Source organism: Diabrotica virgifera, chromosome 8 (assembly GCF_917563875.1).
Source record: "Diabrotica virgifera virgifera chromosome 8, PGI_DIABVI_V3a".
Lineage (NCBI taxonomy): Eukaryota > Metazoa > Arthropoda > Insecta > Coleoptera > Chrysomelidae > Diabrotica > Diabrotica virgifera.
In genome coordinates, this window is record NC_065450.1 from 47,387,589 (window position 1) to 47,411,554 (window position 23,966).

At 31.8% G+C, this 23,966-nt stretch overlaps 2 protein-coding genes across 2 annotated transcripts in view; one reads left to right on the plus strand and one right to left on the minus strand.

The window, feature by feature from the left end:
• Positions 1-23,966, plus strand: part of LOC126889947 (pre-mRNA-processing-splicing factor 8) — a 194,841-nt gene that overhangs the window by 148,187 nt on the left and 22,688 nt on the right. The window contains exons 20-23 of the mRNA XM_050658702.1: positions 2,254-2,620; positions 7,272-7,559; positions 19,018-19,211; positions 22,002-22,383. Of these exons, the coding sequence (XP_050514659.1) occupies positions 2,254-2,620; positions 7,272-7,559; positions 19,018-19,211; positions 22,002-22,383 (1,231 nt within the window). The remainder of the gene's footprint in view (positions 1-2,253; positions 2,621-7,271; positions 7,560-19,017; positions 19,212-22,001; positions 22,384-23,966) is intronic.
• On the minus strand, positions 9,366-13,952 carry LOC126889956 (uncharacterized). The gene is made up of 3 exons (XM_050658727.1): positions 13,241-13,952; positions 12,887-13,070; positions 9,366-12,403 (listed from the first exon to the last, which is right to left on the minus strand). The coding sequence occupies exon 3, from the start codon at positions 11,771-11,773 to the stop codon at positions 10,115-10,117; it is 1,659 nt and encodes a 552-aa protein (XP_050514684.1). The 5' UTR covers positions 11,774-12,403; positions 12,887-13,070; positions 13,241-13,952; the 3' UTR covers positions 9,366-10,114.

The window sequence follows — 23,966 nt, forward strand, 5'->3', positions numbered from 1 at the left end:
TCAGTGAACTTTTACTGGAAATTTGACATAAATGTCAAAGTAATTAATATAAAACATTGGAATTTAAAACATTAATAGGAAAAATATTAGTTGGCCAAAGCTGTGGCATATATTTTTACCTTAAGTATATCATACTTACGTTTTAAATACTGAAATTTTGTTTTTTTAACGTTTCGTAATATGTCTATTAATCACATCTCGTCTATTAATCTACAAATCTATTAATCTAAGCGCCATCTACACGATAATTGTGAAAGTATCCGAAGTAAGAAAGAAGGAAACTAATATTTCATAAATATTAGTTAGAAAAAAATAATCATAATGAATCATAAATTTTGTACTTACTGATATTAACCATAGATTATAATTTAATTACTTCTTTGCGTTGTATATATTACACGATAACAATTAAATAATAAATTTAAAAATTTCCGGCAAAAGCTGTATTAATAATCCGCTAGTTGGCGATACCGGTGAAGCTCAGAGCGAATACCTAAATGCCATAATTTTGGGGTTGTTGCTACTTTTACATTATCTTCGCCGCCTTAAGGGAGGTATGGCTTGAAAATTTTGAAATTTTCGATTTTTTATTATTTGAAATTAAAGTAAAGAGCTTCAAGAATATTATCTGAAAATTTCAGATTGATCGGATCAAAGGTACCGGAAATACAGCATTTTGAATATAAAGCAGCTTCCCGCCGTCTCAATTGATCGTAGTGAGAAACGTTCAACTACTGTTCCCCTTTACTCTTGTAAATTAGTCCGCGATTCAAAAACATTCCGGTATGCCTCCCTTTATGATTTGACAGACAAAATAGAAATTGAAAATAAAGTTGTCAAAACTCTAAAAGTGTTTTTCTCAAAACTGCTTTTTTATAAAGACGGTGGAAATTCTAACTCAAAAACTACTTGACCGATCTACCTGAAATTTTGCATATATTTTCTTTAGGCATTTCGTGAGGTAACGCTGATAAGATATTTTTTATTTTATAACTATTTTTTGTGTAACCATGAAAAATGTGTTGATTTTCCCGTTTTTTTAACAAGAAATTTCGATATTGTGATTTCTGGGTGATGCCAAAAACTCAAAAATTGTTAAAACTAAAAAAGTCGGCGGCGTTATCTCGAGAAACTCATAAGCTAATAAAATATTTTTGAATTTTTTGTTTCGTATGATTTAATGACGAGTTGTGATGTCCACCGCAAAATCTGTTTTATTAGGTGTCTGTAAAAATTTACCACCGTTGTAATTCCAAGGTATTTTTTCCATTGTTCAATACTGATACCATCAGTTCATCAATTTCTATTTTACATTCGATTGGTTCTTTACTGATTACTAATGATTTAGTTTTCTGAGTTGAAATTGTCATATTCAACTCTTTTGCTCTTATGTTAAATCTGGGGACTAATTTTTGCAGACTCTTCATCTGGGCTATCAATATTGCGTCGTATGCGCAACAGAGTATTTTTACTTTTTTTCCCTATTCTGTACCCTTTTTCCTTGTTGACGCTTTTGATGATTTCATTAATGATTAAATTGAAGACCATAGGACTTAATGAGTATCCCTGTCTTATTCCTGTGCCTATGTCTATTCTATAGATTCTGTAAGTTGTCCTATGTCTATTCTGACTTCCACTTTATTGTTTTGGTAGATGTTTTTCGAAAGAAATGGAACATAATTTTTATGGTCTGCAAAAGGAAATATTATGGCGCTTTATAAGAGGTCAAAGAACGGAAGTAAAGGAACTAATAGAACCAAAACACCTAGAAACGAATATATGGATTGAATATCTACTTAATATAAGTACACAGGAAGTTCTAAAACACTTGAAAGGCTGAAGAACAGAAAAGCTGCAGGTTAGGACGTAATTCCAAACGAATTACTAAAATATTGTGGAGGAGCTATGACAGAACAATTAACAACATTAATTAACAAAATCATTAAACACAATAAAATACCGGAAGAATGTAGAACAAACGAACTAATTCTACTATTCAAAACAGGAGATAAAAAGCAGCCAGAAAACTACAATGTGTCAACCTGTTAAATACAACTACAAGATTAAAAATGCAGTATTCCATTTGCAGATACCAAGAGCCAACAGGCTGTCTGCTGAAGTCCGATTTCTGTAATGTAACAGAATACACTATAAGAATTTAATTGAATATAACTTATGCATAGGTTAAATGTTTAAAATTTTTAAATTAAACAATTAATATTCCCATATTTACCTACACGATCTATTTTTTAGCGCTTATGGCAACTGGTTCCCAGGTTGCAAACCATTGATCCAACAAGCTATGGCAAAAATCATGAAGGCCAACCCAGCTCTCTATGTACTTCGAGAACGCATACGAAAGGCTCTACAATTGTATTCCAGTGAACCTACCGAACCCTACCTTTCGAGTCAGAATTATGGTGAACTGTTCTCGAACCAAATCATTTGGTTCGTCGACGATACTAACGTATACAGAGTAACGATTCATAAGACGTTCGAAGGCAATTTGACTACGAAACCTATCAATGGAGCTATATTTATTTTTAACCCAAGGACTGGGCAGTTGTTCTTGAAAATTATTCATACCTCAGTATGGGCAGGACAGAAGCGTTTAGGACAGGTAAGAATTTATTCTAATCTAGATATCTAATAATAGGACTGGATCCCGCGTACCAAAAAAAGGTTTATTATGTAATAGCAATATGGCCTATGATACGATAAACCACAGAACCTTGCCAACTAAGATCTATAACACTGTGCTTGACTATGACTTGGGTAAATATCATTAGATCACTGTTGTGTAACAAACGCTTATACGTTGTGCTAAATGGAAAGAAGAGCAGATGAAGAACCCAAAATAATGGTCTACCTGAAGGAAGCGTTCTGGCGTCGTCTCTATTTAACATCTACACCAACGACCAACCAATGCACCCCCAGACTGAGAGTTTTGTTTAGGCTGACGACCTTGGTATCGCCGTAAAGGGGAAGACACTCACACAAGTAGGTCGACAACGGAAGAGGCTTTAAACATGATGTCAACTTACTACAAACAAAACTCATTAAAGCGAAACTCTACTAAAACCCAAGTATGTGCATTCCATCTCAACAACCATCTGGCGCATGTAAAACTGAAGTGTTTCTTGGGAGGAACAATGCTTGGAACATACTGATAGGCCCAAATATCTTGGAGTGATATTATATCGGTCACTAACATATAAATTCCACTGTCAGAGCACAAGACAAAAGGTTTCTACGACAAACAACCTTCTCCGGAAACTTGTAGGGAGCAAGTGGGGTGCAAACCCCCAGGTCTTAAAGTCAATAGCTGAGGCCTTATGTTTCTCAACAGGGGAATATGCTTGCCCCGTCTGGAGTAGATCTAGACACGCCCAACAAGTCGCCATGGCGTTAAATGAAACATAACTACCGGTGGTATGAATCCTACCCCTCTAGCCCTACTGTATCAGGCAGCTGGATTCGCATCACCAGATGACCCTAGATGCGCCTCACAATTAGTGATGTTGATTATAGTTACTTTCGAATATTCGTTACAAATCGTTACTTTTGTATAAAGTAATCATTTACAGTATTCGTTACTTTGATTACTATGATTACTTTTGTTACTTTTGTATTTGAGTACCGGTAATCATATCGAGAATCGTATTTCTCAATAGGTAGATATTTTGTATAGGTATTCCGATATAACAACGGCTTTCACCGATCTATTTAAGGGATAAAAATGATTTGATTGCTATGATCACTTTTGTATTTGAGTACCGGTAATCTCATATCTAGAATCGTATCTCAGTAGGTAGGTATTTTGTAGAGGTGTTCCGATATAACAACGATCTTCACCGATCTGTTTAAGGGATAAAAATGACATGATTACTATGATTACTTTTGTATTTGAGTACCGGTAATCATATCGGGAATCGTATTTCTCAGTAGGTAGGTATTTTGTATAGGTATTCCGATATAACAACGGCTTTCACCGATCTATTTAACGGATAAAAATGATTTGATTGCTATGATCACTTTTGTATTTGAGTACCGGTAATCATATCTAGAATCGTATCTCAGTAGGTAGGTATTTTGTAGAGGTGTTCCGATATAACAACGACCTTCACCGATCTGTTTAAGGGATAAAAATGACATGATTACTATGATTACTTTTGTATTTGAGTACCGGTAATCATATCGGGAATCGTATTTCTCAGTAGGTAGGTATTTTGTATAGGTATTCCGATATAACAACGGCTTTCACCGATCTATTTAAGGGATAAAAATGATTTGATTGCTATGATCACTTTTGTATTTGAGTACCGGTAATCATATCTAGAATCGTATCTCAGTAGGTAGGTATTTTGTAGAGGTGTTCCGATATAACAACGACCTTCACCGAACTGTAAGGGATAAAAATGACATGATTACTATGATTACTTTTGTATTTGAGTACCGGTAATCATATCGAGAATCGTATTTCTAAGTAGGTAGGTATTTTGTATAGGTATTCCGATGAAACAACGACCTTCACCGATCTAGATAAAAATATAGAGTTCTAGCATTCGATCTTTGTTAATGACATACATTACATATTTTACATATATGTATTAAATATTACCTTATTAGATACATATTTTACGTAATATATATATAATAAGCGAGTCTTCTACAGCTGTCGCTGCTTCTCGCATCCTAATTTCCAGCGATTTCTGTCGAAGCAATCTTCAGTTTTTAAGTCTCTGGCGGTCATTGCATCTTCGACATCTTCTCTCCAGGATCGTCTTGGTCTACCTCGTTTTCTTCTTGTGGGTGGAGTCCATTTTTCTATTTTTTTCGGCCATCTATTTTCAGGCATTTTCTGAAGGTGTCCATACCAGTTAAGTCTTTTGGCTTCGATTATGTCTATTATATCTAGATCGATTTCCATTTGTCTCCTAATATCTTCGTTTCTCACCCTATCAAGTCTAGTGAGTCGGCAACATCGTCTCCAATAGTTCATTTCCACAATATTTTACGTATACCATTAAATCTCCCTCTGTTTCATCTTCTATCTTCTCCTCACCCTCACACCCTTAAAACGCTTCATACCGATAACAATATTCGATAACACTCGTAAAATACCGGTCCCGTCCGTTACTCGCTGGGATACGATTTATTAGAAAGTAATCAAGTATACTGGTTGTAGATACAATAGTCTTTACTCGCTCTGATACGATTGGTACAAAGTAACGAAGTAATCAGAGTAATCAAAGTAACGATTTGCCTCTCTGTATATATATTGGTACGAAGTAACGAAGTAATCAGAGTAATCAAAGTAACGATTTGCCTTTCTGTATAGTAATCGTTACTTTCGGTATTCGTAAGTAACGAGTACTTTGTAACGAATAGAACTTTTTCAACATCACTACTCACAATATGTGGAGACGTTCAGGCAAACGATGAGATAACGAACCGCCAGGAACCAGCCGACTTAAATCAAGGAAAAGGTTTATTAGAAATGTCAGCGTTGTCATAATAGAAATGTATGAGGGATTAACGACTAGTGTTAGGACAGGTGCGGGAGAGACTGACAAATTTCATGTGAAAGTAGGATTGCACCAAGGATCGGTGCTTCTTATTTATGCTCACTAGTTTTGAATTAGATAACAACGAAACTACAGGGTTACATTCCATGGTGCTTAATGTATGCTGATGATGTAGTGGTATAATAGGAAGTAGTGAAAGAGACTGAAACAAAAACTGCAGCAATGCTGTCATGTACAGCTGTGGCCATTGAACAGTTTACACCCTTATATCCAATGGCCAGTTTTTTTTACCTCGTTTAAATGCACCTTTTACGTCAAAGTGACGTTACCAGTGGCGGACTGAGAATAGGTTGATTAAAATTAAAAAATCAAAGTAGATTTAAAAAATTTAACAAAATGAGAGGAAGCTTTTTGAATAAAATTGAGTTAAAATTATTGAATTTGGCAATTGATGTTGGTTTTTCGCATCATTCAAATGACTATAGGCATTTTGGACGCGTTTAAGGCCATCGGTACATAATTCGCAAATATTTTACGGGTATCCCTACTTTTTATGTCTTTACGCGGCAAATTACGTGTAGTAAAATTCACACTGGTATGGATATGTAAACATTACTGAATGTCATTCTACTTGAAAATGTCATCATTAATTTAAAGAGATGTCTTTTGAATGTTCTTGGATAACTGTTATTTTTATAATTGCAAATTATTAATTCAGTTAATAAATGTGATAATTTTTTCACTATGTATTCAGTGATTGTAATAATTTATATGTACAACAAAAACTAATACTCAATCGAGAAAAGAGGAAAAGTGTTTTTAAGTGATTTTTAATAATATACTGTTACTAACAACAAAATACTTGGATCACAGAATATATTATCCTGATGTATTCTCTGCTTGGATCTTCCAAAAATAATACATAATAAATAACTTTTTATTAAGTTCACGTCTTAAATCAATGATTTATCAAATACACTACATATATATCAATATTATTTAATCAACAACTCAAAATATTCCCGATGCCATGTCATATATTTAAAATTGTCACTGTCTGACCGACAGTATGCTGACACTATTCTATTCGACTGAGTGCGTTGTGTGACAAAGATAGATTTGGAAATATTACCACGGGCATTGTGTTCATTTTTTTCGAATCCTGAAAAAACCAATAAATATTTTTGAAAAATTTAAACGCAGAATGAAAGACTATATTATTATTGAGGGTCGAAAGTCCCTTAGAATAAATAAAAAGTTTATTTTGAATGAGATATTTTAAATTAAATATCACACTAAATTTTCTCTTAGTTTTTCACCCCTGTAACTTATTAAAATAAACATTATATAAGTTCTCAGGGACTTTTGGCCCTCGCTAATAACGTAATCTTTCATTCTGCGTTTCAATTTTTCAAAAATACTTATTAGTTTTCTCAGGATTCGAAGAAAATGAATCCCCATTTGAATAGCATTGCAGCCGAAAATACGTACCCATCCTCTTAATAGCTTTTTATTTTAATTTGACATTTTGTAAATCGGTACGACACTGCGATTTTACATATTACAATATAAAAATGAAGGTGTAAACTATTCAATGACCGCGACTGTACATTGAGATGCCAGAGATGTTATATTGGTAAAACAGAAGGTTGCACAAAACTAAAAAGAAAAATACTTGTGCTATTTTTGAGTTATAATATCTTTGTATGTGATATATTTTATGACTTATTTCAAATATTTTAGTTGGCAAAATGGAAAACCGCTGAAGAAGTGGCAGCTCTTATCCGTTCGCTACCAGTTGAAGAACAACCGAAACAAATTATTGTAACAAGGAAAGGAATGTTGGATCCTCTTGAAGTACATTTACTAGACTTCCCTAATATTGTCATCAAAGGATCCGAACTGCAACTACCCTTCCAAGCTTGTTTGAAAATTGAAAAGTTTGGGGATCTTATTCTTAAAGCTACAGAGCCTCAGATGGTTCTTTTCAACTTGTACGATGATTGGTTGAAGACTATTTCTTCATATACGGTAAGTTATTTGCGAAATATTTATAATTTGACATATTTCTCGAATTTATTATTTAACCTATTCAGTAGTAGATAGAGCCGGATAGGTAGGCCGGGTTCGAAACCCAGAGCCGGCGAGAACATCTAGACATTTTGTAAAATGTCCATAGGCCCCAGGTCGACTCAGCCTGAATAAAATTGAGTACCTAGGGTAAAACTAAGGTTAGCCCCATGCGAACTAAATAAGAATTTTCTAACAACGTTGCCGCTCTTCACGACAGAGGCCGTGAAAGGTAGTATTAGGCAGGTACTTGTAGAGGATTGTGGCTGTTAACTGCTGTGGAATACTACTTTTATGATAATTCACAGGATGACAAACCCGTTTGCAATATATAACCATACTGATGCTAACGTTTGAAACGGCGAACAGTATAATTCAAAGTTATGATGTTATGTCGAGTTTGGGCTTATTATACCACTGCTTAGTGGGCACGCAAATGTACTATTTATCTTGGATGGCATAAAATAGAAATATCTTTGTGTTATCTCTGCACTACATATCGACTGCTAAAATAAGTAATAAACAGTTCTTGTTTTTGAAAAATTTGTATTATTAAAAGAGTAACTTTTATTCTTCTTCTTCATGTACCATGTCTTTTCAGAACGTTGGTTACTATCATAGTTATCTTAATTTTATTCACTGCCACCCTAAATAGCATGCTTGTATCAACACAGTACCAATCTAGCCAAGTTTTTCAACCATGCCCAAGCAGCAAGAGTCAGTCGAAGAGACGTCGAATGTATGTCACTACTCGACGTCAAAATACGTCGAAACAACGGTCGGTTCAACGTGAATTCGACGGCACAATGTCATAGTTGAAACGACGTCGACTTATGACGTTTAATCGACGACGAGATATACCTCACTGATAACGTTATATAGACGTACAATAGACGTTGGAAGTTATTTATCGCAGGTATAGTTTCTTCGAATGGCAGCTTTCAGTCGTCAATTGGATGTACATGCACTTCATTTTTAGCATTTTCAAGTTAAAAAATAAACAGGGCATGTGTCTTCCGATTAGCAACTGCTGCTCTAACAAACGTAACCTGTGTCAAATAGTAAAGAAATCAAAAACTCTGTCAAAACTTTTATTATATAAAATACAAAAAACTTTGTAAAATGACATATGGATATAAAATACAAGAAACTTTGTAAAGTAAATGGCAGGTAGGGTGGCTAAGATATACCTGGTGACGAGATCAGGTAACAGTGAATAACTTTTTTGTTAATAAACCGATTATTTTGAAATCACATAAATATTCAGCTTTTGGCGGTGCTTCAATTATTACTTCCGGTTTAACCGGAAATGAGATAATTTTTTTGTGACAATTTTGTTCTTCACAAAATTTCAAATCTAGTGATGTATCATACTTGACAATGTATCTTTTTGAAAATCTTGAATCGCATCCCCATGGCTATTTAAAAATAATATTTGAATGGTCATAAATAAGTATTTTTTTTTAATAAATATAACTTTTTCATAAAATTTGCAAAATATTGATGTGTAAAACATACTTTTTTAAATAGTCAAAAAATTTAATTCATTAAAAATTTGAACATAATCGAGAATATTTTTATTTTTAAATTTTTTGACTATTTTTAAATAAAGATGTTACATTTTATACATCAACATCTTGCAAATTTTATACTTATCCTTAAAAACTTGTGTTTATATTAAAAAAAAATACTTACGACCATTCGAATAATGGAATTTTTATTTTTGTTTTGTTTTTCAAATATTTTTTTATCGAAATAAAATTTTAAAACAAATATTCGGCAGAACACAAGATATTTATTAATTTTTTTATATGCAAGCTAATTTTTCAAAATAATATGTTTAAATAGTCATGGCGGGATGTGATTCAAAGGAAATGACAACTTTAACAATTAGTCATCAATAATTTAAGGATGCGTTTACGTTAAAAATGGGATGAAAACGAAAAATGCAAACCATTTAAATTCCTTTCATAAATTCTTAACCAAAATACTTCATAGAATACCTATCTTACTGAGTCCATGTTGCAATAAAATATCGTTCTTAAAAATTACTTTGTAAAGACAGTTATTGCGCTTCAGTGAAATATCACCAAATTTCATCAAAGTATTTTTTGACAACGATATTTTAATTCAACATGGAAAAATATGCGAGGTATTCTATGAAGTATTTTGGTTAAGAATTTATGAAAGGAATTTAACGGTTTACAATTTTGATTTTCCCACCATTTTAAATTTAAATGCACCCTTAAAAACCATATGTTGCCACTTTACAATTTTGACAATATCTGATAGAAGACTTTAATTTATTACTATTTATTTAATTTATTTTAGATTCGAAAAAATAAAAATGTACTTTTACATTGCTCATTTCTAAACGTTTGAAAGAATTTAATTTTTTTTATAAATGGCCAAATGTCCCTCTCAACAGTATACCCTCCTCCATTAAAAGTAAAATTTATTTTTGTAAAAGTCTGCCGAAGTTTGTTTTTTTCCATAATAATGCTAAAATATTTACTTTATAATAAAGGAAATGATAACCATTTACTGTTGTTGGGTGGATCAAGAGGGAATAACATACATTTTGTAATTATACTGTCGAGATTAAAAAGTTCCATATTTTGAAGTAGTTTACTTACGATGCAAATATTAAGTGATTTTGATTCAAAAGGGTAATTATAGAAAGATTCGTAAGATGTAAACTTTTGACCTATTAAAAAATATTCATTTTTAGCATTAACTATGTTATTAATTTTTATTACACAATATTCCTTGTTTAGACAATAACAGTTGACCTTGGAATGTGCTTCTACAGTATACACAATATTATTATATTTAAGCTTATTATACTGTTTAGTAGAATTAAAAGATAAATGTAACAGTGGACCATTAAAATGTTGAATTTCACATTTCTTTGTGACACTATCATTAATTACTGATATAGTATTAGCTTCTGTCAGGCGACAAAACAATTGTTCTAATGGTTTATTAGGCGATTTCACTGACTTTTTTATTTCATTTAAATAGTTTTCAAAAGGAAAAGCAGAAATCTGGTCCAATGGACCAAACAACCGAGCTTCTTCACTCAAGTGACACAATACATGAACATTATAAATTAAAAACTCCAATCCATACAGGTCTTTGGAATGGGTTATAAAGCAGTCCAGTAATTTTCTAGGAACATCACAACCAAAATTTGCTAAGTGCCTTTTAGATAACAGGATAGTAACAGAAGAATGCAATAGAAACATAGCCTTATCAATATTTTTTAAAACTAGGACTCCTAAATAAAGCAAAAGAGTTCTAAATTCTGTTGCTTTAAAACGAGCTACCTCTGAAAGACTTCGAGGTTTTCTATTGAACTCTGAGACAACAAATTTTCCATAAAAAATTAAGTTTTCTGATATGTTTGTAACATCCCTACCACATACCCGAACACGCAAGTCACCACATATCCATGTGAGAAGTTTTTTCATAACACCTAAGTATAAACAATGCATAGAGTCAATTGGAAATTTTGAAACCAATCCTATATTTAAGACTTCCAAAGGTGAAATTCCAGTATGATGATTCTGATCAGATTTTAGCAAAAATGACTGATCCGATCTCCTTGGTGCCAAAATGTTATTAAAAATCATCCTATGTTTAAAGTAGTCTCCTTCTTCAGTACATTTATCACACCCTGAATAACCGTTGTGCGATTTTATACATTTTATAAAGGCTCGAGCTGGAGCATCACAAATGAAACTATGAACATGTATCCTATATTCTTTATCTTTAAAGGTTAGACCATTCTCCAGTAAAAATTTAAGATCATTAATAAAGTCATTCAAATAATCAGCCAGTGGGCTAGGTTTAGAATTTCCACAAAAAACACCTATAGCGAATGGTTTCACTTTTATACTGCTATTTACAATTAAACCCAAGATAGGCCAAAACTGCACTGAAGAGCTTTTAAAAAGAGGTAAACCATCAATATTAAAAGATATTAGAATATCGTTTGAAATTATTGAATCATTTGTAGAAATATAGAATTTAAGATAATTTTCCAATCCAAAATGAACATAACTGCCTGAAGTTAGTTCTTTTTTTAAGGTAATAGTAGTTGGTATGTTCAAAAGAGTCTTAGAACTCAGAGGTAATTCTGGATGAACTGGAACTAACACATGAAGACACATAACAGAAGATCAGTTACTGTACTATGAGTGACTTTGTTACGAATTGCCCATCTCTTTAGTTCACCATGTAATTCTTAAGAGTTTTTCTGAAATTTATTGGAGTTACTTGCATTATCTAAACAACTTATTAACTCTAAATCCATTTCAAAGTCAGATTCTATGCTCGTGTCATTTTCAATTTCACTAATATTATTACTATTAATTAAATTTTCAGAACTAACTTTAGAGTTGGTGACATCAGTACTAGAAATTATATTAACGGAATCACTATCTACTACTGTTTTACTAACAAGTGAAGAAGTCTGATTTAAATTACTTCTAGTGACATCAGTACTAGAAATTATATTAACGGTATCACTATGTACTACTGTTTTACTAACAAGGGAAGAAGCCTGATTTAAATTACTATTAAGACCTTCAATCGTATTTTTAAGTTCCTTAGCCACCCTCCTACACATTTGGCATTCACCTACAGATTCTTTATAAAACCTTTGCATGTTTAATCAAATAAAAAACTAAAATTAAAACAAATCCAAATTAGTAATTTTTCTTGTTACGGTTAGGAGCATGTTTTAACCAGCGCTTAATAGCGTTCTCAACTTCATGAGTCAGTTCCTTGTTTTACCGCATCTATAATAAAAATAAAATTCAGTATATCAAAAAATATACAATATATGGGTTGTTTCATTCAGAAACATAATTACACAAAACGGACTAAAACTGTTTGTACTAAAAATGAGTTTTTTCACTCTGCAAATAATATTACAACCCATTCACACAAAATATAATTTCTTAACTTTTCTTTTAAATCTGGGTTTGGAAATTTAAAAAGATTAAGACCAAAAAGATTAAAAAACAATATACAAGGCAGTTGGAAAGAAAAAACTGGGCAAAATAGATAAAATGCCCTATACCTCAAGTTATTAAAGGAGTACAACCCATTAAATATGAACCTTCTGCAAAACACCTAGGCATGCCCTATCTGTAGTTAAAGTATGTCTATTTTAGAATGAAACACCCTGTATAAACACCTTTCCTTATTTTCTTCACAATCCGTGTTTACAATCGAAGCAAGTTAATAAAAAATAAAAAAATTGAAACCACAAGACTCACCTAGAACCACTTTGTTTAAGCGCAGTTAATTAAATGGTCGCTTATTTGATACTCTGTCATGCCGCCAGTTGTTACCAAAGTAATTAAAATGCTTCGCAATATTATCTGTCAAAAGAGATCTTAATATCCTATTATTCTTCTGGGTAACATCTTTCAGGTTTGAAATTGAGGCACAGTTTGATTTCTAAAAAAATATAAATTAAAAAAAGTTATTTTACATTTAGGTGCAACTAATTTCTTTTAATTTATACAAAGAAAGTTTAATAAGGGAATAATTTTCTATTATAAACAAATCAGCAAAAAATTTAAATTTTCTTAATTTCTACAATTGGGTACAAGATGTATACAACTTACAAAAGTGTTGAAGTTCTCTTCTTCTGCCAAACATATCTCTAGTTCTTCCAGGTCTTGTAAGGATTCTATTGGCAATTTTATTTTGAAGTCATCAGGTAAATCTGAATTTTTAAATGGTTTTGATTTCTCCAAAATATTTAGAATTTTTCTGTTCTGTTCCTTAATTGTTAATATATGTTTAAGTAGAACATTCAATCCTAGAAACAAAACATATTTACAACACATTGAATAAAGTACAGAAGGTTTTCCATTAGTTTTTTGCAATTATTCATTGATACTTATAATGAATGCATGCTAACATTGTGTACCTATATCGTTGGTTGTACCTATGCCCATAAAAAATTGTAAGTTTGGGGAAAACACAATTTGACCATTTACATTAATAGTATCAGTAATAACAACTATAAAAATTAGATGATTTGTTACACTATTGGAAGCTTTTTCAAGTCAATTTTTACTGTGTGCTTTAAACCAACAATATTTTTGGCAAATCAATAAGGTAGTGTTGTGCAAAATTACTCCCATAAATAAAAGAACTTACCATTTGTATCCTGAAGACTATTATCAAAATTTAGAGACTCGTTCAGAGTCGGTGTTTGTATTTCAGTTGCTTCTTGCCTACCAAAAGACGATCAAATAAGAAATAATCCAAATATAAACTAATTTAATAAACGAGGAGCCAATGGATGGAAAAAAGCAAACTCCTTGAACACGATGGATCAAGAAAAACAGGAAAACGTAAACTAACGCATAACTAACGGAAGCCGGCATACACCACCATAACCAACAAAGCCATTTTGTTTGATTTGACTGTCAAAAACGTCAATTGTCATCCAAAATACACAGTGCAAGACTTTTTTTAGCCAATCACTACATAGTATTTCAAAGTAATAATAATTTGATTGGTTAAAAAAATGAACTCGATATTCTGTGGACAGGACCTTTTTCGCCGTTATGACAACTCAATGAGAAAGTTTCGCGCAAAATTTGAATTTATTTAATGATAAGTTTTTTGAAGATCGATGAGTGAAATCATTGTTATAGGTACTAATATTAAATTTATAGGTCTAACGATTAAAATAATGTTGTTTTGCTTTGTACCTCTGGTGTTTTACTGTGTTTTTACTTTGAACTAAACTTTAGAATTGACGCGCGAAGTATTGGTACATTATAGAGTACCTACGCATTCGTTTGTCTAATGTCTATTTTCAGTTTGATTTATAGATATTTCTATATCAAATAACTATAATATTGATGGTTACTTTCATAACGTCTTTTCAACGTTCATTTTTGGTCGATAAATTCTACCGCCCTACAATCGACGTTAAATCAACGTCTATATTATGATGTCGAAAAGACGTCTACAAATCGACACCTAATCGATGTCGTTTTAAGGTCGATCGACGTCAAGGTCTACAAATGACTTAGTATCGACGTATATTCGACTAACTCTTGCTGCTTGGGTGAGGTTCTTCTTCAAACCTGGACTGCGTTTGCCTTCTATTTTTCCTTGCATAATATTTTGCAGCAACTTATATTAGGACCTCTCATTACATGCCCGAAATACTCGAGCTTTCTTTGCTTGATGCTTTTTATAATCTCATTAGTCTTGCTGAGACGTTCTAATAGTATTGTGGAGTTTCGAATCTTCTCCACCCAGGAAACTTTTAAAATTCTTCTGTAGCATCACATTTCGAAAGCCTTAAGGCGATTTAGATCGATTTTATTTACAGTCCAGGACTCGACACCATAAAGTAAGACCGAGAACACGTAGCAGCGAAGTATAGTGTAAGTAATGAAGCTTAAAATAGGACAAAACCTAGCAATTTTTACAGAATGGATCGATTTGCTTGAAAATTTAAGAATAAGTAGTGGATAGTCCAATGATCAAAATCTATATGAGGCCGATAGGCGCTTTTACCATGGGGGTGGTTGCCACCGCATCTCGGGGGTGGAAATTTTTTAATATATTTTGACCGCAAAAGTTGGTGAAACCATTCATTCTAAGCAAAAAAACTTTCTATATATTTTTTTTAATAAAATTAATAGTTTTCGATTTATTCGCTATCAAAAATGTTAGTTTTATATAAAAAAAATCAATCAACAAGTTTTCGTCTTATCAAAACAACTTTGCTTAACAAAGATGTACCTTTTGAAAAAATAAACAAAACCTTAAATATTCTTCAAGACCAACCGTAATCGACCTATACTTTATTATATGTTAGTCTTCTTCGTGAAATGCTAAATATTGTAGTTTCAAAGTCAAAAGAAGGGAAAACTATGCATTTTTCAAGGATAACTTGTTGAAGCTAATTGAAAGTATTTAAAAATATCTATCTCCAGAAATAAAACAAAAGTCTAGCTCAAAAATTAAGTAACTTATAATGACAAGAATGTCAGTTCCTCTTTTTTTCAGCGAAAAAGTGATGAGACAAAACCCCCTAATCACCACCCTAATTAAAATTAGTCATTGGCCTTATTTGGTCTTCTTTATTTATGTATTATTAATAGGTTCTAGAAGTTTGGTCGGTTTAGAATAATTAGTTTAAAAAAAATGGAGTTAAAAGCGAATAACGAATTTTTGTAGTTGAGTAGAAAACGCCATTTTCTTCAGAATAGAAAAATTAGCGTCAGGGATACGAAAAAATGTTTAAATATGAAACTGAAGCTTACTTAATTCCCAAGCAAACGCTTGACAAAAAATTTTTGTGTGGCAAAAATTGAGTGAGCTATTGTAATTAAATCTTGTAATAACACACAAAACCCACCTTTAAACCACCCTTTCAAAGTCACCTCTTTTTGTGACTGAGGATTTTAAAAAGATTTAGTTTTAACAGCCTTATAGATCTTGTAAAAACCTACAAAATTCTTTTTTAACAAACTTTAAACAGATCAAAATAAAAAAGTTACGGTTAAAAAATCAAGATATTTAAAAAAAAAGGGAAATCCAATTTTAAGCATAGTAATGTAAGTTGGCGGTGTTTTTAGTCATTGACCTTATTCGATCTTCTTTATCTATGTATTATTAATAGATTCTAGAAGTTTGATTGGCTTGGAATGATTAGTTTTTAAAAAAGAATGTGTGTGTACTTTGTACGCACGTAAGAAGTTATACTTCTACTACATATTATGTGATTTTTAAGACAATACCAAAAATTTAAAAAAATAAAAGAATAAAACGCACACAAACACATTGAAAAATGCCACAAAGAAAAAATGATTTCTGAACGATAATAATTGTTGGCAAAAATTTTAAATACGCATTTTCTGAAAAGAAAATTATATAACAAATATACTTACAATCATAACATGCATAAAAAAATAAAAAAATAAAACTTGCATCGGGAATTGAACCCTTGAATTTCGTGGCGCTTTGATTCGTAATCGAAGCGTAGACTAACTCGTCCAGTCCCACATTATTTATCATGTGGAAAAATACGGTAACTGAACGTTTTACTGTTTGACAGTTGTTTTGAAAATTAAATTATGTAGTTTAAATTTTGTGGAAGAAAATATATAAAAATATAACAAAACAGTAAGAAAACAATATACTAGATGAAGATTGGTAGAACTTTTGTTGGTAATCAAATTAAGTATGTAAATCAAAGCATTACATACCTACTAGATAAATAAATCTACGCCAAAAAATCATAATTTAACAAGCTGAAAATGCGAGCATTATCATAACGAAAACTTTGTTTATATACCTATTTAAATTCATAATATAGAAAATTGCTATTACGAAAAACTGTTTAGAATTAAAAATTATGTTTTAATGTGCAAGTACATCATTCTAATTTAAATGTTGTGAACTATAAAGATACTTTACTCGAAATTCATATTTTTTTACGTACCTCGTATAAAATTAATAAAATTTGATTCATGATGGTTGCATCATAAATCTTAGACCAAGAAGAGATTTTTATGAAGAATAACTTTTCTTCGTCAAATTAAAAATACAAGAGTTATAAATGAAAATGATGTTGGTATCCATAATTTGAGAAAATTCGTCAAGTATTATTTTCCATTAGAAGGATGTAATTTCATATATCAGAACATACTTTTTTATTCGAAACCAAATTTTAAATAACAATTTTCCAATATTGTAAAATAAATAATACATACATGATAAACATACTTTTTACTGATGAACTTTACTGGGATCTACAGACCTAGCGAGTCTCGTAAATTCCACGGCTTTGCGCCACGCTTCACGCAACCGTATTTGCGTACTTGTGTTTTGAGTTGTGTGCGCTGGTCGCTGGTCGAGTGGAGTTATAGATAATTTACCAAATTTAAATATAATCGTTTCTACTGATTCATTATTAATATAGGATAATATGTATTATTGCTTTCAAAATATACTCAAATTGTATTTTTATACATTTATTACACATATTATTTTATATAATAATTAAATTCACTATAAAATGTCATTTATATTTTATTAATAGCTAAATAATTTAAAATTTAGTTTGACATTCACGAAGTGTCAAACTCAAATATAAATAATAACATTTGCTTTGCTTAACAAATTCAGATTAAAAAAGTAGCCTACTTCCTAATCAAAGATTTCAGCTGACGTTTAGTGCCTGGTAGGAGATAACCGGATTGTGACGTCACATTTTAGATTTTGAGGTCGATTATCTCGTAGACGGTTAGAGATATCGAAATGCCGTTTTCAGATTTGGATTCAGAAGACAAAACTACATAAGAATCCATCGATATATCTGCTCTAAGTATTGCAGGAGCGGCAACGCAATAACACACATACTTTTGCAAATTTATAAACGAAAAGTTTTCGTTGAAAATAAAAATCAAACCTAATCTGGGATTTCTCTCTAAAATCCGCATACTTGAGAAAATAAATGTATGTATTTCAACCTAATCCAAATGTATAATTACAATATGATTAAAATAAAAACTACTTACCAAATTAGAATGAGTTTTCCTTGTCCAAAATAGTCCAAAAGTCCAAAAATATAGGTATATGAAAACTATTTAAAAAGGCAGTATAACTATTAACTACCTTTTGTTTGTTGTTTCTTTTCACACAAATTTTAAAACGCAACAACCATAAATAATCTAACTACAGCTGTGCCACAGCCGCCATATTGAATAATTTTTTACATGTCATTTGAACATCCAATCAGAACAAAGTTATAATGCGCATGCGCCCGGTCGCTAGGTTTTACCATATAAAAATTCACCCTCTATCGCCGGTAATTCAAAAATGTAGTTAAAAGCGAATAACGAATTTTTGTAGTTTGTTTAAAAATTCCATTTTCTTCAGAATAGAAAGATTAGCATCAGAGATACGAAAAAATATTTAAATATGAAATTGTAGCTTATTTAATTCTTAAGAACTCCATTCTGTAAAAATTGCGAGGTGAACAGCTTCGGTTCCTGGACTAGTAGGCGGATCCTCGATGCCAACTTTAAGTCTCTGTTACATAACACCTTGGACATCCTTCTAAAAGCGGCTCTGGCCTGCTCTATCCTAGATCTAATTTCGCTGTGACTTTTTGCGTTACAATTTAATTGCTGTCCAAGGTAAACGATTTCATCAGCTTGCTCAAGTTTGGTATTATTTACATATAGACGGTTTTATATTCTTGTTGTTTCTTATTATGAGCAACTTTGATTAGCTAGCATAATATACGGTTGATCTTGGACGAGTGATAAAGATTTAGGACAAAAAACAATGTAAAATTTGCGAATAATTTTTATCATTGCTTTGGATTCTCTAGTTTATTAGTTAATTTTGATATTTTCAGGCATTTTCAAGACTGATTTTAATATTAAGAGCCTTGCACGTTAACACTGAAAGAACCAAAGTAATATTAAAACCGGATAAGACTACCATCACGGAACTTCATCACATTTGGCCAACTTTATCAGACGATGAATGGATTAAAGTTGAAGTACAGCTTAAGGATCTAATTCTAGCGGATTATGGAAAGAAGAACAAGTAAGTCAAACATTTAACATATTACAACAAAAATTTTATCTCCATTTTCAGTAATATGTATGATATACGGCACTAAAATCGACCAAAGCTTTAACTTTTTTAAAGTAAGGCGGATCGGTTTGAACCAAATTGCATCTCAAAGTGTTTAAAAAATAAATTTCAGAACAATACAAAAAATAAAAATTCACAACTCGTGAAATAATCATGGAAATGAGTTCAATCTTCATATTCGGGTTTTTGAGGTCACTGAACACAAATACGCCATGTAGTATGTATGAAATATATGCCAAAAAGTTGCAATATAAAAATAAAAATGGACCTATTTCGACATTCCTTTAAAATCTAATTGGTAACTATTGCCAAATATCGAGGTGGACTCTTCTTTGGCGCATCCTCTTTTCTTTGACCCGATATTCGTGTTCATCGACCTCAAAAACCTCGGGATAACAGGTTTCAACGATTTTCATAATGAATTTTCAAAAACCCGGGATAATAAATTTCAACTATTTTCGTAACAAATTTTCATAAAACTCCAGGAGATGATGTAGATACCAGGAAACAGGTACCTCGTACACCATCTTCAATGCAATATTCGTGTTCAGAGACCTCAATAACCCAGAAATAATAAATTTCAACTATTTTTATAACGAATTTCCATAAAACTCCAGGAGGCGACATAGATACCAAAAACTCCCTAACATTCAGCTTATTTCCACGATTATTTTCAGAGTTGTGAATTTTTATTTTTTTAACACTTTGATAATGCACTTTGGAAAATTCATTTTCGCCTACAACAGTGCAATTTTCATTTGCCCCTCATGTCAAATGGTCGACAATTTTCTTGAAGCTCTCCTGAAGTGAATGCAAAAGGTTTCATAACGATCCATCTTACTTTAAAACAGTTAGAGGTGTAATGCTGTATTTTCTCGCCTAATGATAATAGCCCACTAAATGAACGGTAAATTCGGCGATACCGTGTAATTTTCAGGGGCAACTCCGAATTACATGAAAATTTGGATTTAGGTTCTAATTACCCTCCACTTCAAAGTTGAAATTGTGCCGTTGGTTGCTTTTACTTGGGGGGTGAGAGTCACCCCTTCTCGGGGGTGAAAAAACATACGTTCAAGATAAGACCGGAAATGAATAAATTGACTGATTTTAAGCAACTTTTGTTCTATAGAGTTTTTTACGTAAGTTAATACTTTTCGAGTTATTTGCCATTGATAATGTTGATTTTTCGACAAAAAAACTACGTTTTCAAACATATTTTCGCAAATAACTTAAAAAGTAAATATTTTATCGAAAAAAATATCCTTAGCAGAAGTGTAGCTTACAAAAAACCCAAAAAGTGTATCAGTATATCAGTAAAGTCTATCAATCAAATAAAAACAAAGTTGTAGCTCATGAAAAATACGTTCTTACTCGTCTAGTTAGTTCCAAATCGAATATTTCAAGGTAAAATCACCGAAAAATTAAGCACTTTTCGGGAAAAACCCATTTAAACTTTTTTAAAGTGTTTATAAAAAGCTTTGTTTTAATTGTTAACAAAAGTTTTAGCATTAAAAATAAGCGAGTTCCGCTCAAAATAAAGTTGGCCCTCTTTTTTTTTGTAAAAAATCATGAAAATCTCGCCGTAGCTCCCCAAATGAAATTAATCGCTACCGCTTTACAAACAATTTACGTACCTATCTATTTTTTATATGATCTCTCAGTCTCACCGGTTTAAAGTGTTTATTTTTGAAAGGGTTATAATTGAGAAAGCTTGAATGGGTCACTAATCACGAGTGTATGCAAATTTTGAACAGCCATATCTTAACCAATTTTTGTCTTACGGAGAAACAAAATGAAACTAGCATATTTATAAGAGCAAAACCTACATTTTTTTACTCTTTAAGATTTTTCTTATTATATAAATTTTTCAAAAATTTTTAGAAATTTTTTTTACTATAAAACCAAGTGTTTTCGAAAATAAGCACTTCAAACCAATCAAACTTGCAGATCATATAAACAATACACATACAGTTAAAATAGATGGTAAAGCCAAACGATTAATTTCATTCGGGGTGCTAAATAGAGGGAGGTTTTCACGATTTTTTTTTACCAAAAAAAGGGGCCAACTTTTTTTTCAGTGTAACTCGTTTATTTTTGATGCTGTAAACTTTTGTAAAAAACAAATGACAAGCTCTTTTTCGATACTTTAAAAATGTTAATAAGGTTTTCCCGAAAAACGCTTCTTTCTTCGGTGATTTCGCGTTGAAGTATTCGATTTGGAATTAGACGAATAAGAACGTATTTTTCATGAGCTACAACTTTGCTTCTACTCAATTTGTAGACTTTACTGCTACACCATTTTTTTTCGTTTTTATATAGGCTACACTTTTGTTAAAAATATTTTTTTCGATAAAATATTTACTTTTTGAGTTATTTGGGAAGAACGGTCTGAAATGTAGTTTTTTGTCGAAAAATCAATATTTTAAATCGCGAATAACTCGAAAAGTATTGACTTACGTAAAAAACTTTATAGAACAAAATGTGCTTAAAATAAGTCAATTTATCCATTTCCGGCCTTATTTTAAAGACGCGTTTTTCACCCCCCGAGAAGGGGTAAATGTCACCCCCCAAGTAAAAGCAACCAACGGCACAAATTCAACTTTGAAGTAGAACCTAAATCCAAATTTTCATGCAATTCGGAGTTGCCCCTGGAAATTACACTCCAAAACGGTCATTTATTGGGCTATAAAGTTACAGCTAATGTTTTTAACTTTCTTTAAACATGTTAATTTTTTTCAGCGTAAATGTTGCATCTCTAACCCAATCAGAAATTCGTGATATCATCTTGGGTATGGAAATCAGCGCTCCATCGGCCCAGAGACAGCAAATCGCAGAAATTGAAAAGCAGACTAAAGAGCAGTCTCAGCTTACTGCGACGACTACCAAAACAGTCAACAAACACGGAGACGAAATTATTACCAGCACTACCAGTAATTACGAAACGCAAACGTTTAGTTCGAAAACCGAATGGAGAGTTAGAGCTATTTCTGCTACTAATTTACATTTGAGAACCAACCACATCTATGTCAGTTCTGATGATATCAAGGAAACTGGCTATACTTATATTTTACCGAAGAATGTCCTGAAGAAGTTTGTAACGATTTCAGATTTGAGAGCACAGGTAAAGGAATTAATATTTTACTCTTCATCATCATTCTCTTTGCCTTATCCCTACGTGGGGTCGGCTTCCCTAATTGCATTTCTCCATACAATTGTATCTTGGGTCATATCAATATTATTCCCTTTACCAACATATCTTGCCTAATCCTCTGCCCCTATAGTCCAGAAAGCCACTGCGCATCCGCTAGGAAAAATATTCCGATTTGGATTTTTGCACAATCTTACTCAAAAAGGACCACTTTTAACAAATTTGCATGTTACCAGGTCCAAAAGTGGGTCAAAATTTTTTTAAACGTTTTTTTTTGTTTTTTTCCTAAAATTATTTTTTTGCATCGAACCAAGTTTTTTTAGGTTTTTTGGATCATTTCAAACAGAAAAGGTCTTTAGTGACTTTTCTCTAGAGTTGATAGTTTTTGACATATAAGCGATTATAAATTTAAAAATTGCGAAATCGGCCATTTTTAACCCTCAGAAATTATGTGAAAAACTGAAAATTTCGATGTTGCCAAGGTAAGGAGATATTCTTTGAACATCGATTGATCAAATCCCGAAGAGTTTTTTGCAATACAATAGCGAAAACCCCTTTGTTTTTTAATTGCCAATCAAGCGCCCGCTTTGCCAACCTTTGCTTTGATTGGCAACCGTTGCATGTATATGTAACATACGTAAATATATGTGCGGAAAAATATTTCAATTCCATTTTTTTTTTCACCATCTTGCTTGAAAATATCCCCTCTTAACAAATTTGTATGTTGCCAGGATCAAAAAGTTAAAAATTTTTTTAACGTTTGTTTTTTTTATTTTTTCCTAAAACTATTTTTTTTGCATCGGACAATTTTTTTTTAGGTTTTTTGGATCATTCCAAATAGAAAATATCTTAAGTGACTTTTTTGTAAGTGAGATAATTTTTGAGATACTTATAAGCGATTGAAAATTTAAAAATTGCAAAATCGGCCATTTTATCCCTCAAAAACTATGTAAAACACCGAAAATTTCAATGATACCAAGGTACGTAGATATTCTAAGAATATCGATTGACGAAGTCCCGAGGAGCTTTTTGCAATACAATATCGAAAACTCCTTTGTTTTTTAATTGCTAGTCAAGCGGTCGCTACACTATTTTTAACCGTTGCATGTATGTAATATGCGTAAATATATGTGCGGAAAAATATTCTGATTCAATTATTTTTTTCACCATGTTCCCTATTAACAAATTTGCATGTTGCCAGGGTCAAAAATGTGTCGAAAAAAATTTAAACAATTTTTTTAAACTTAAAATGTTCTCAGATTACGTATACACATGCAAGGGTTGAAAACAGTGTCGCTCCCGCTTGATTAGCAATTAAAAAACAAAGGGGTTTTCGATATTGTATAGCAAAAACCTCTTCGGGATTTCATCAATCGATATTCTCAGAATATCTACGTACCTTGGTCCTTGGTATCAATGAAATGTTTGGTGTTTCACATAGTTTTTGAGGGTTAAAAATGGCCGATTTTGCAATTTTTAAAATTTCAATCGCTTATATCTCGAAAACTATCACATTTACAGAAAAGTCACTTAAGGTCATTTCTATTTGGAATGAT

Coding starts and splice junctions, on each gene's coding strand:
- LOC126889956 (XM_050658727.1), bottom strand. CDS start 11,773: ATGTGTCTTCATGTGTTAGTTCCAGTTCATCCAGAATTACCTCTGAGT.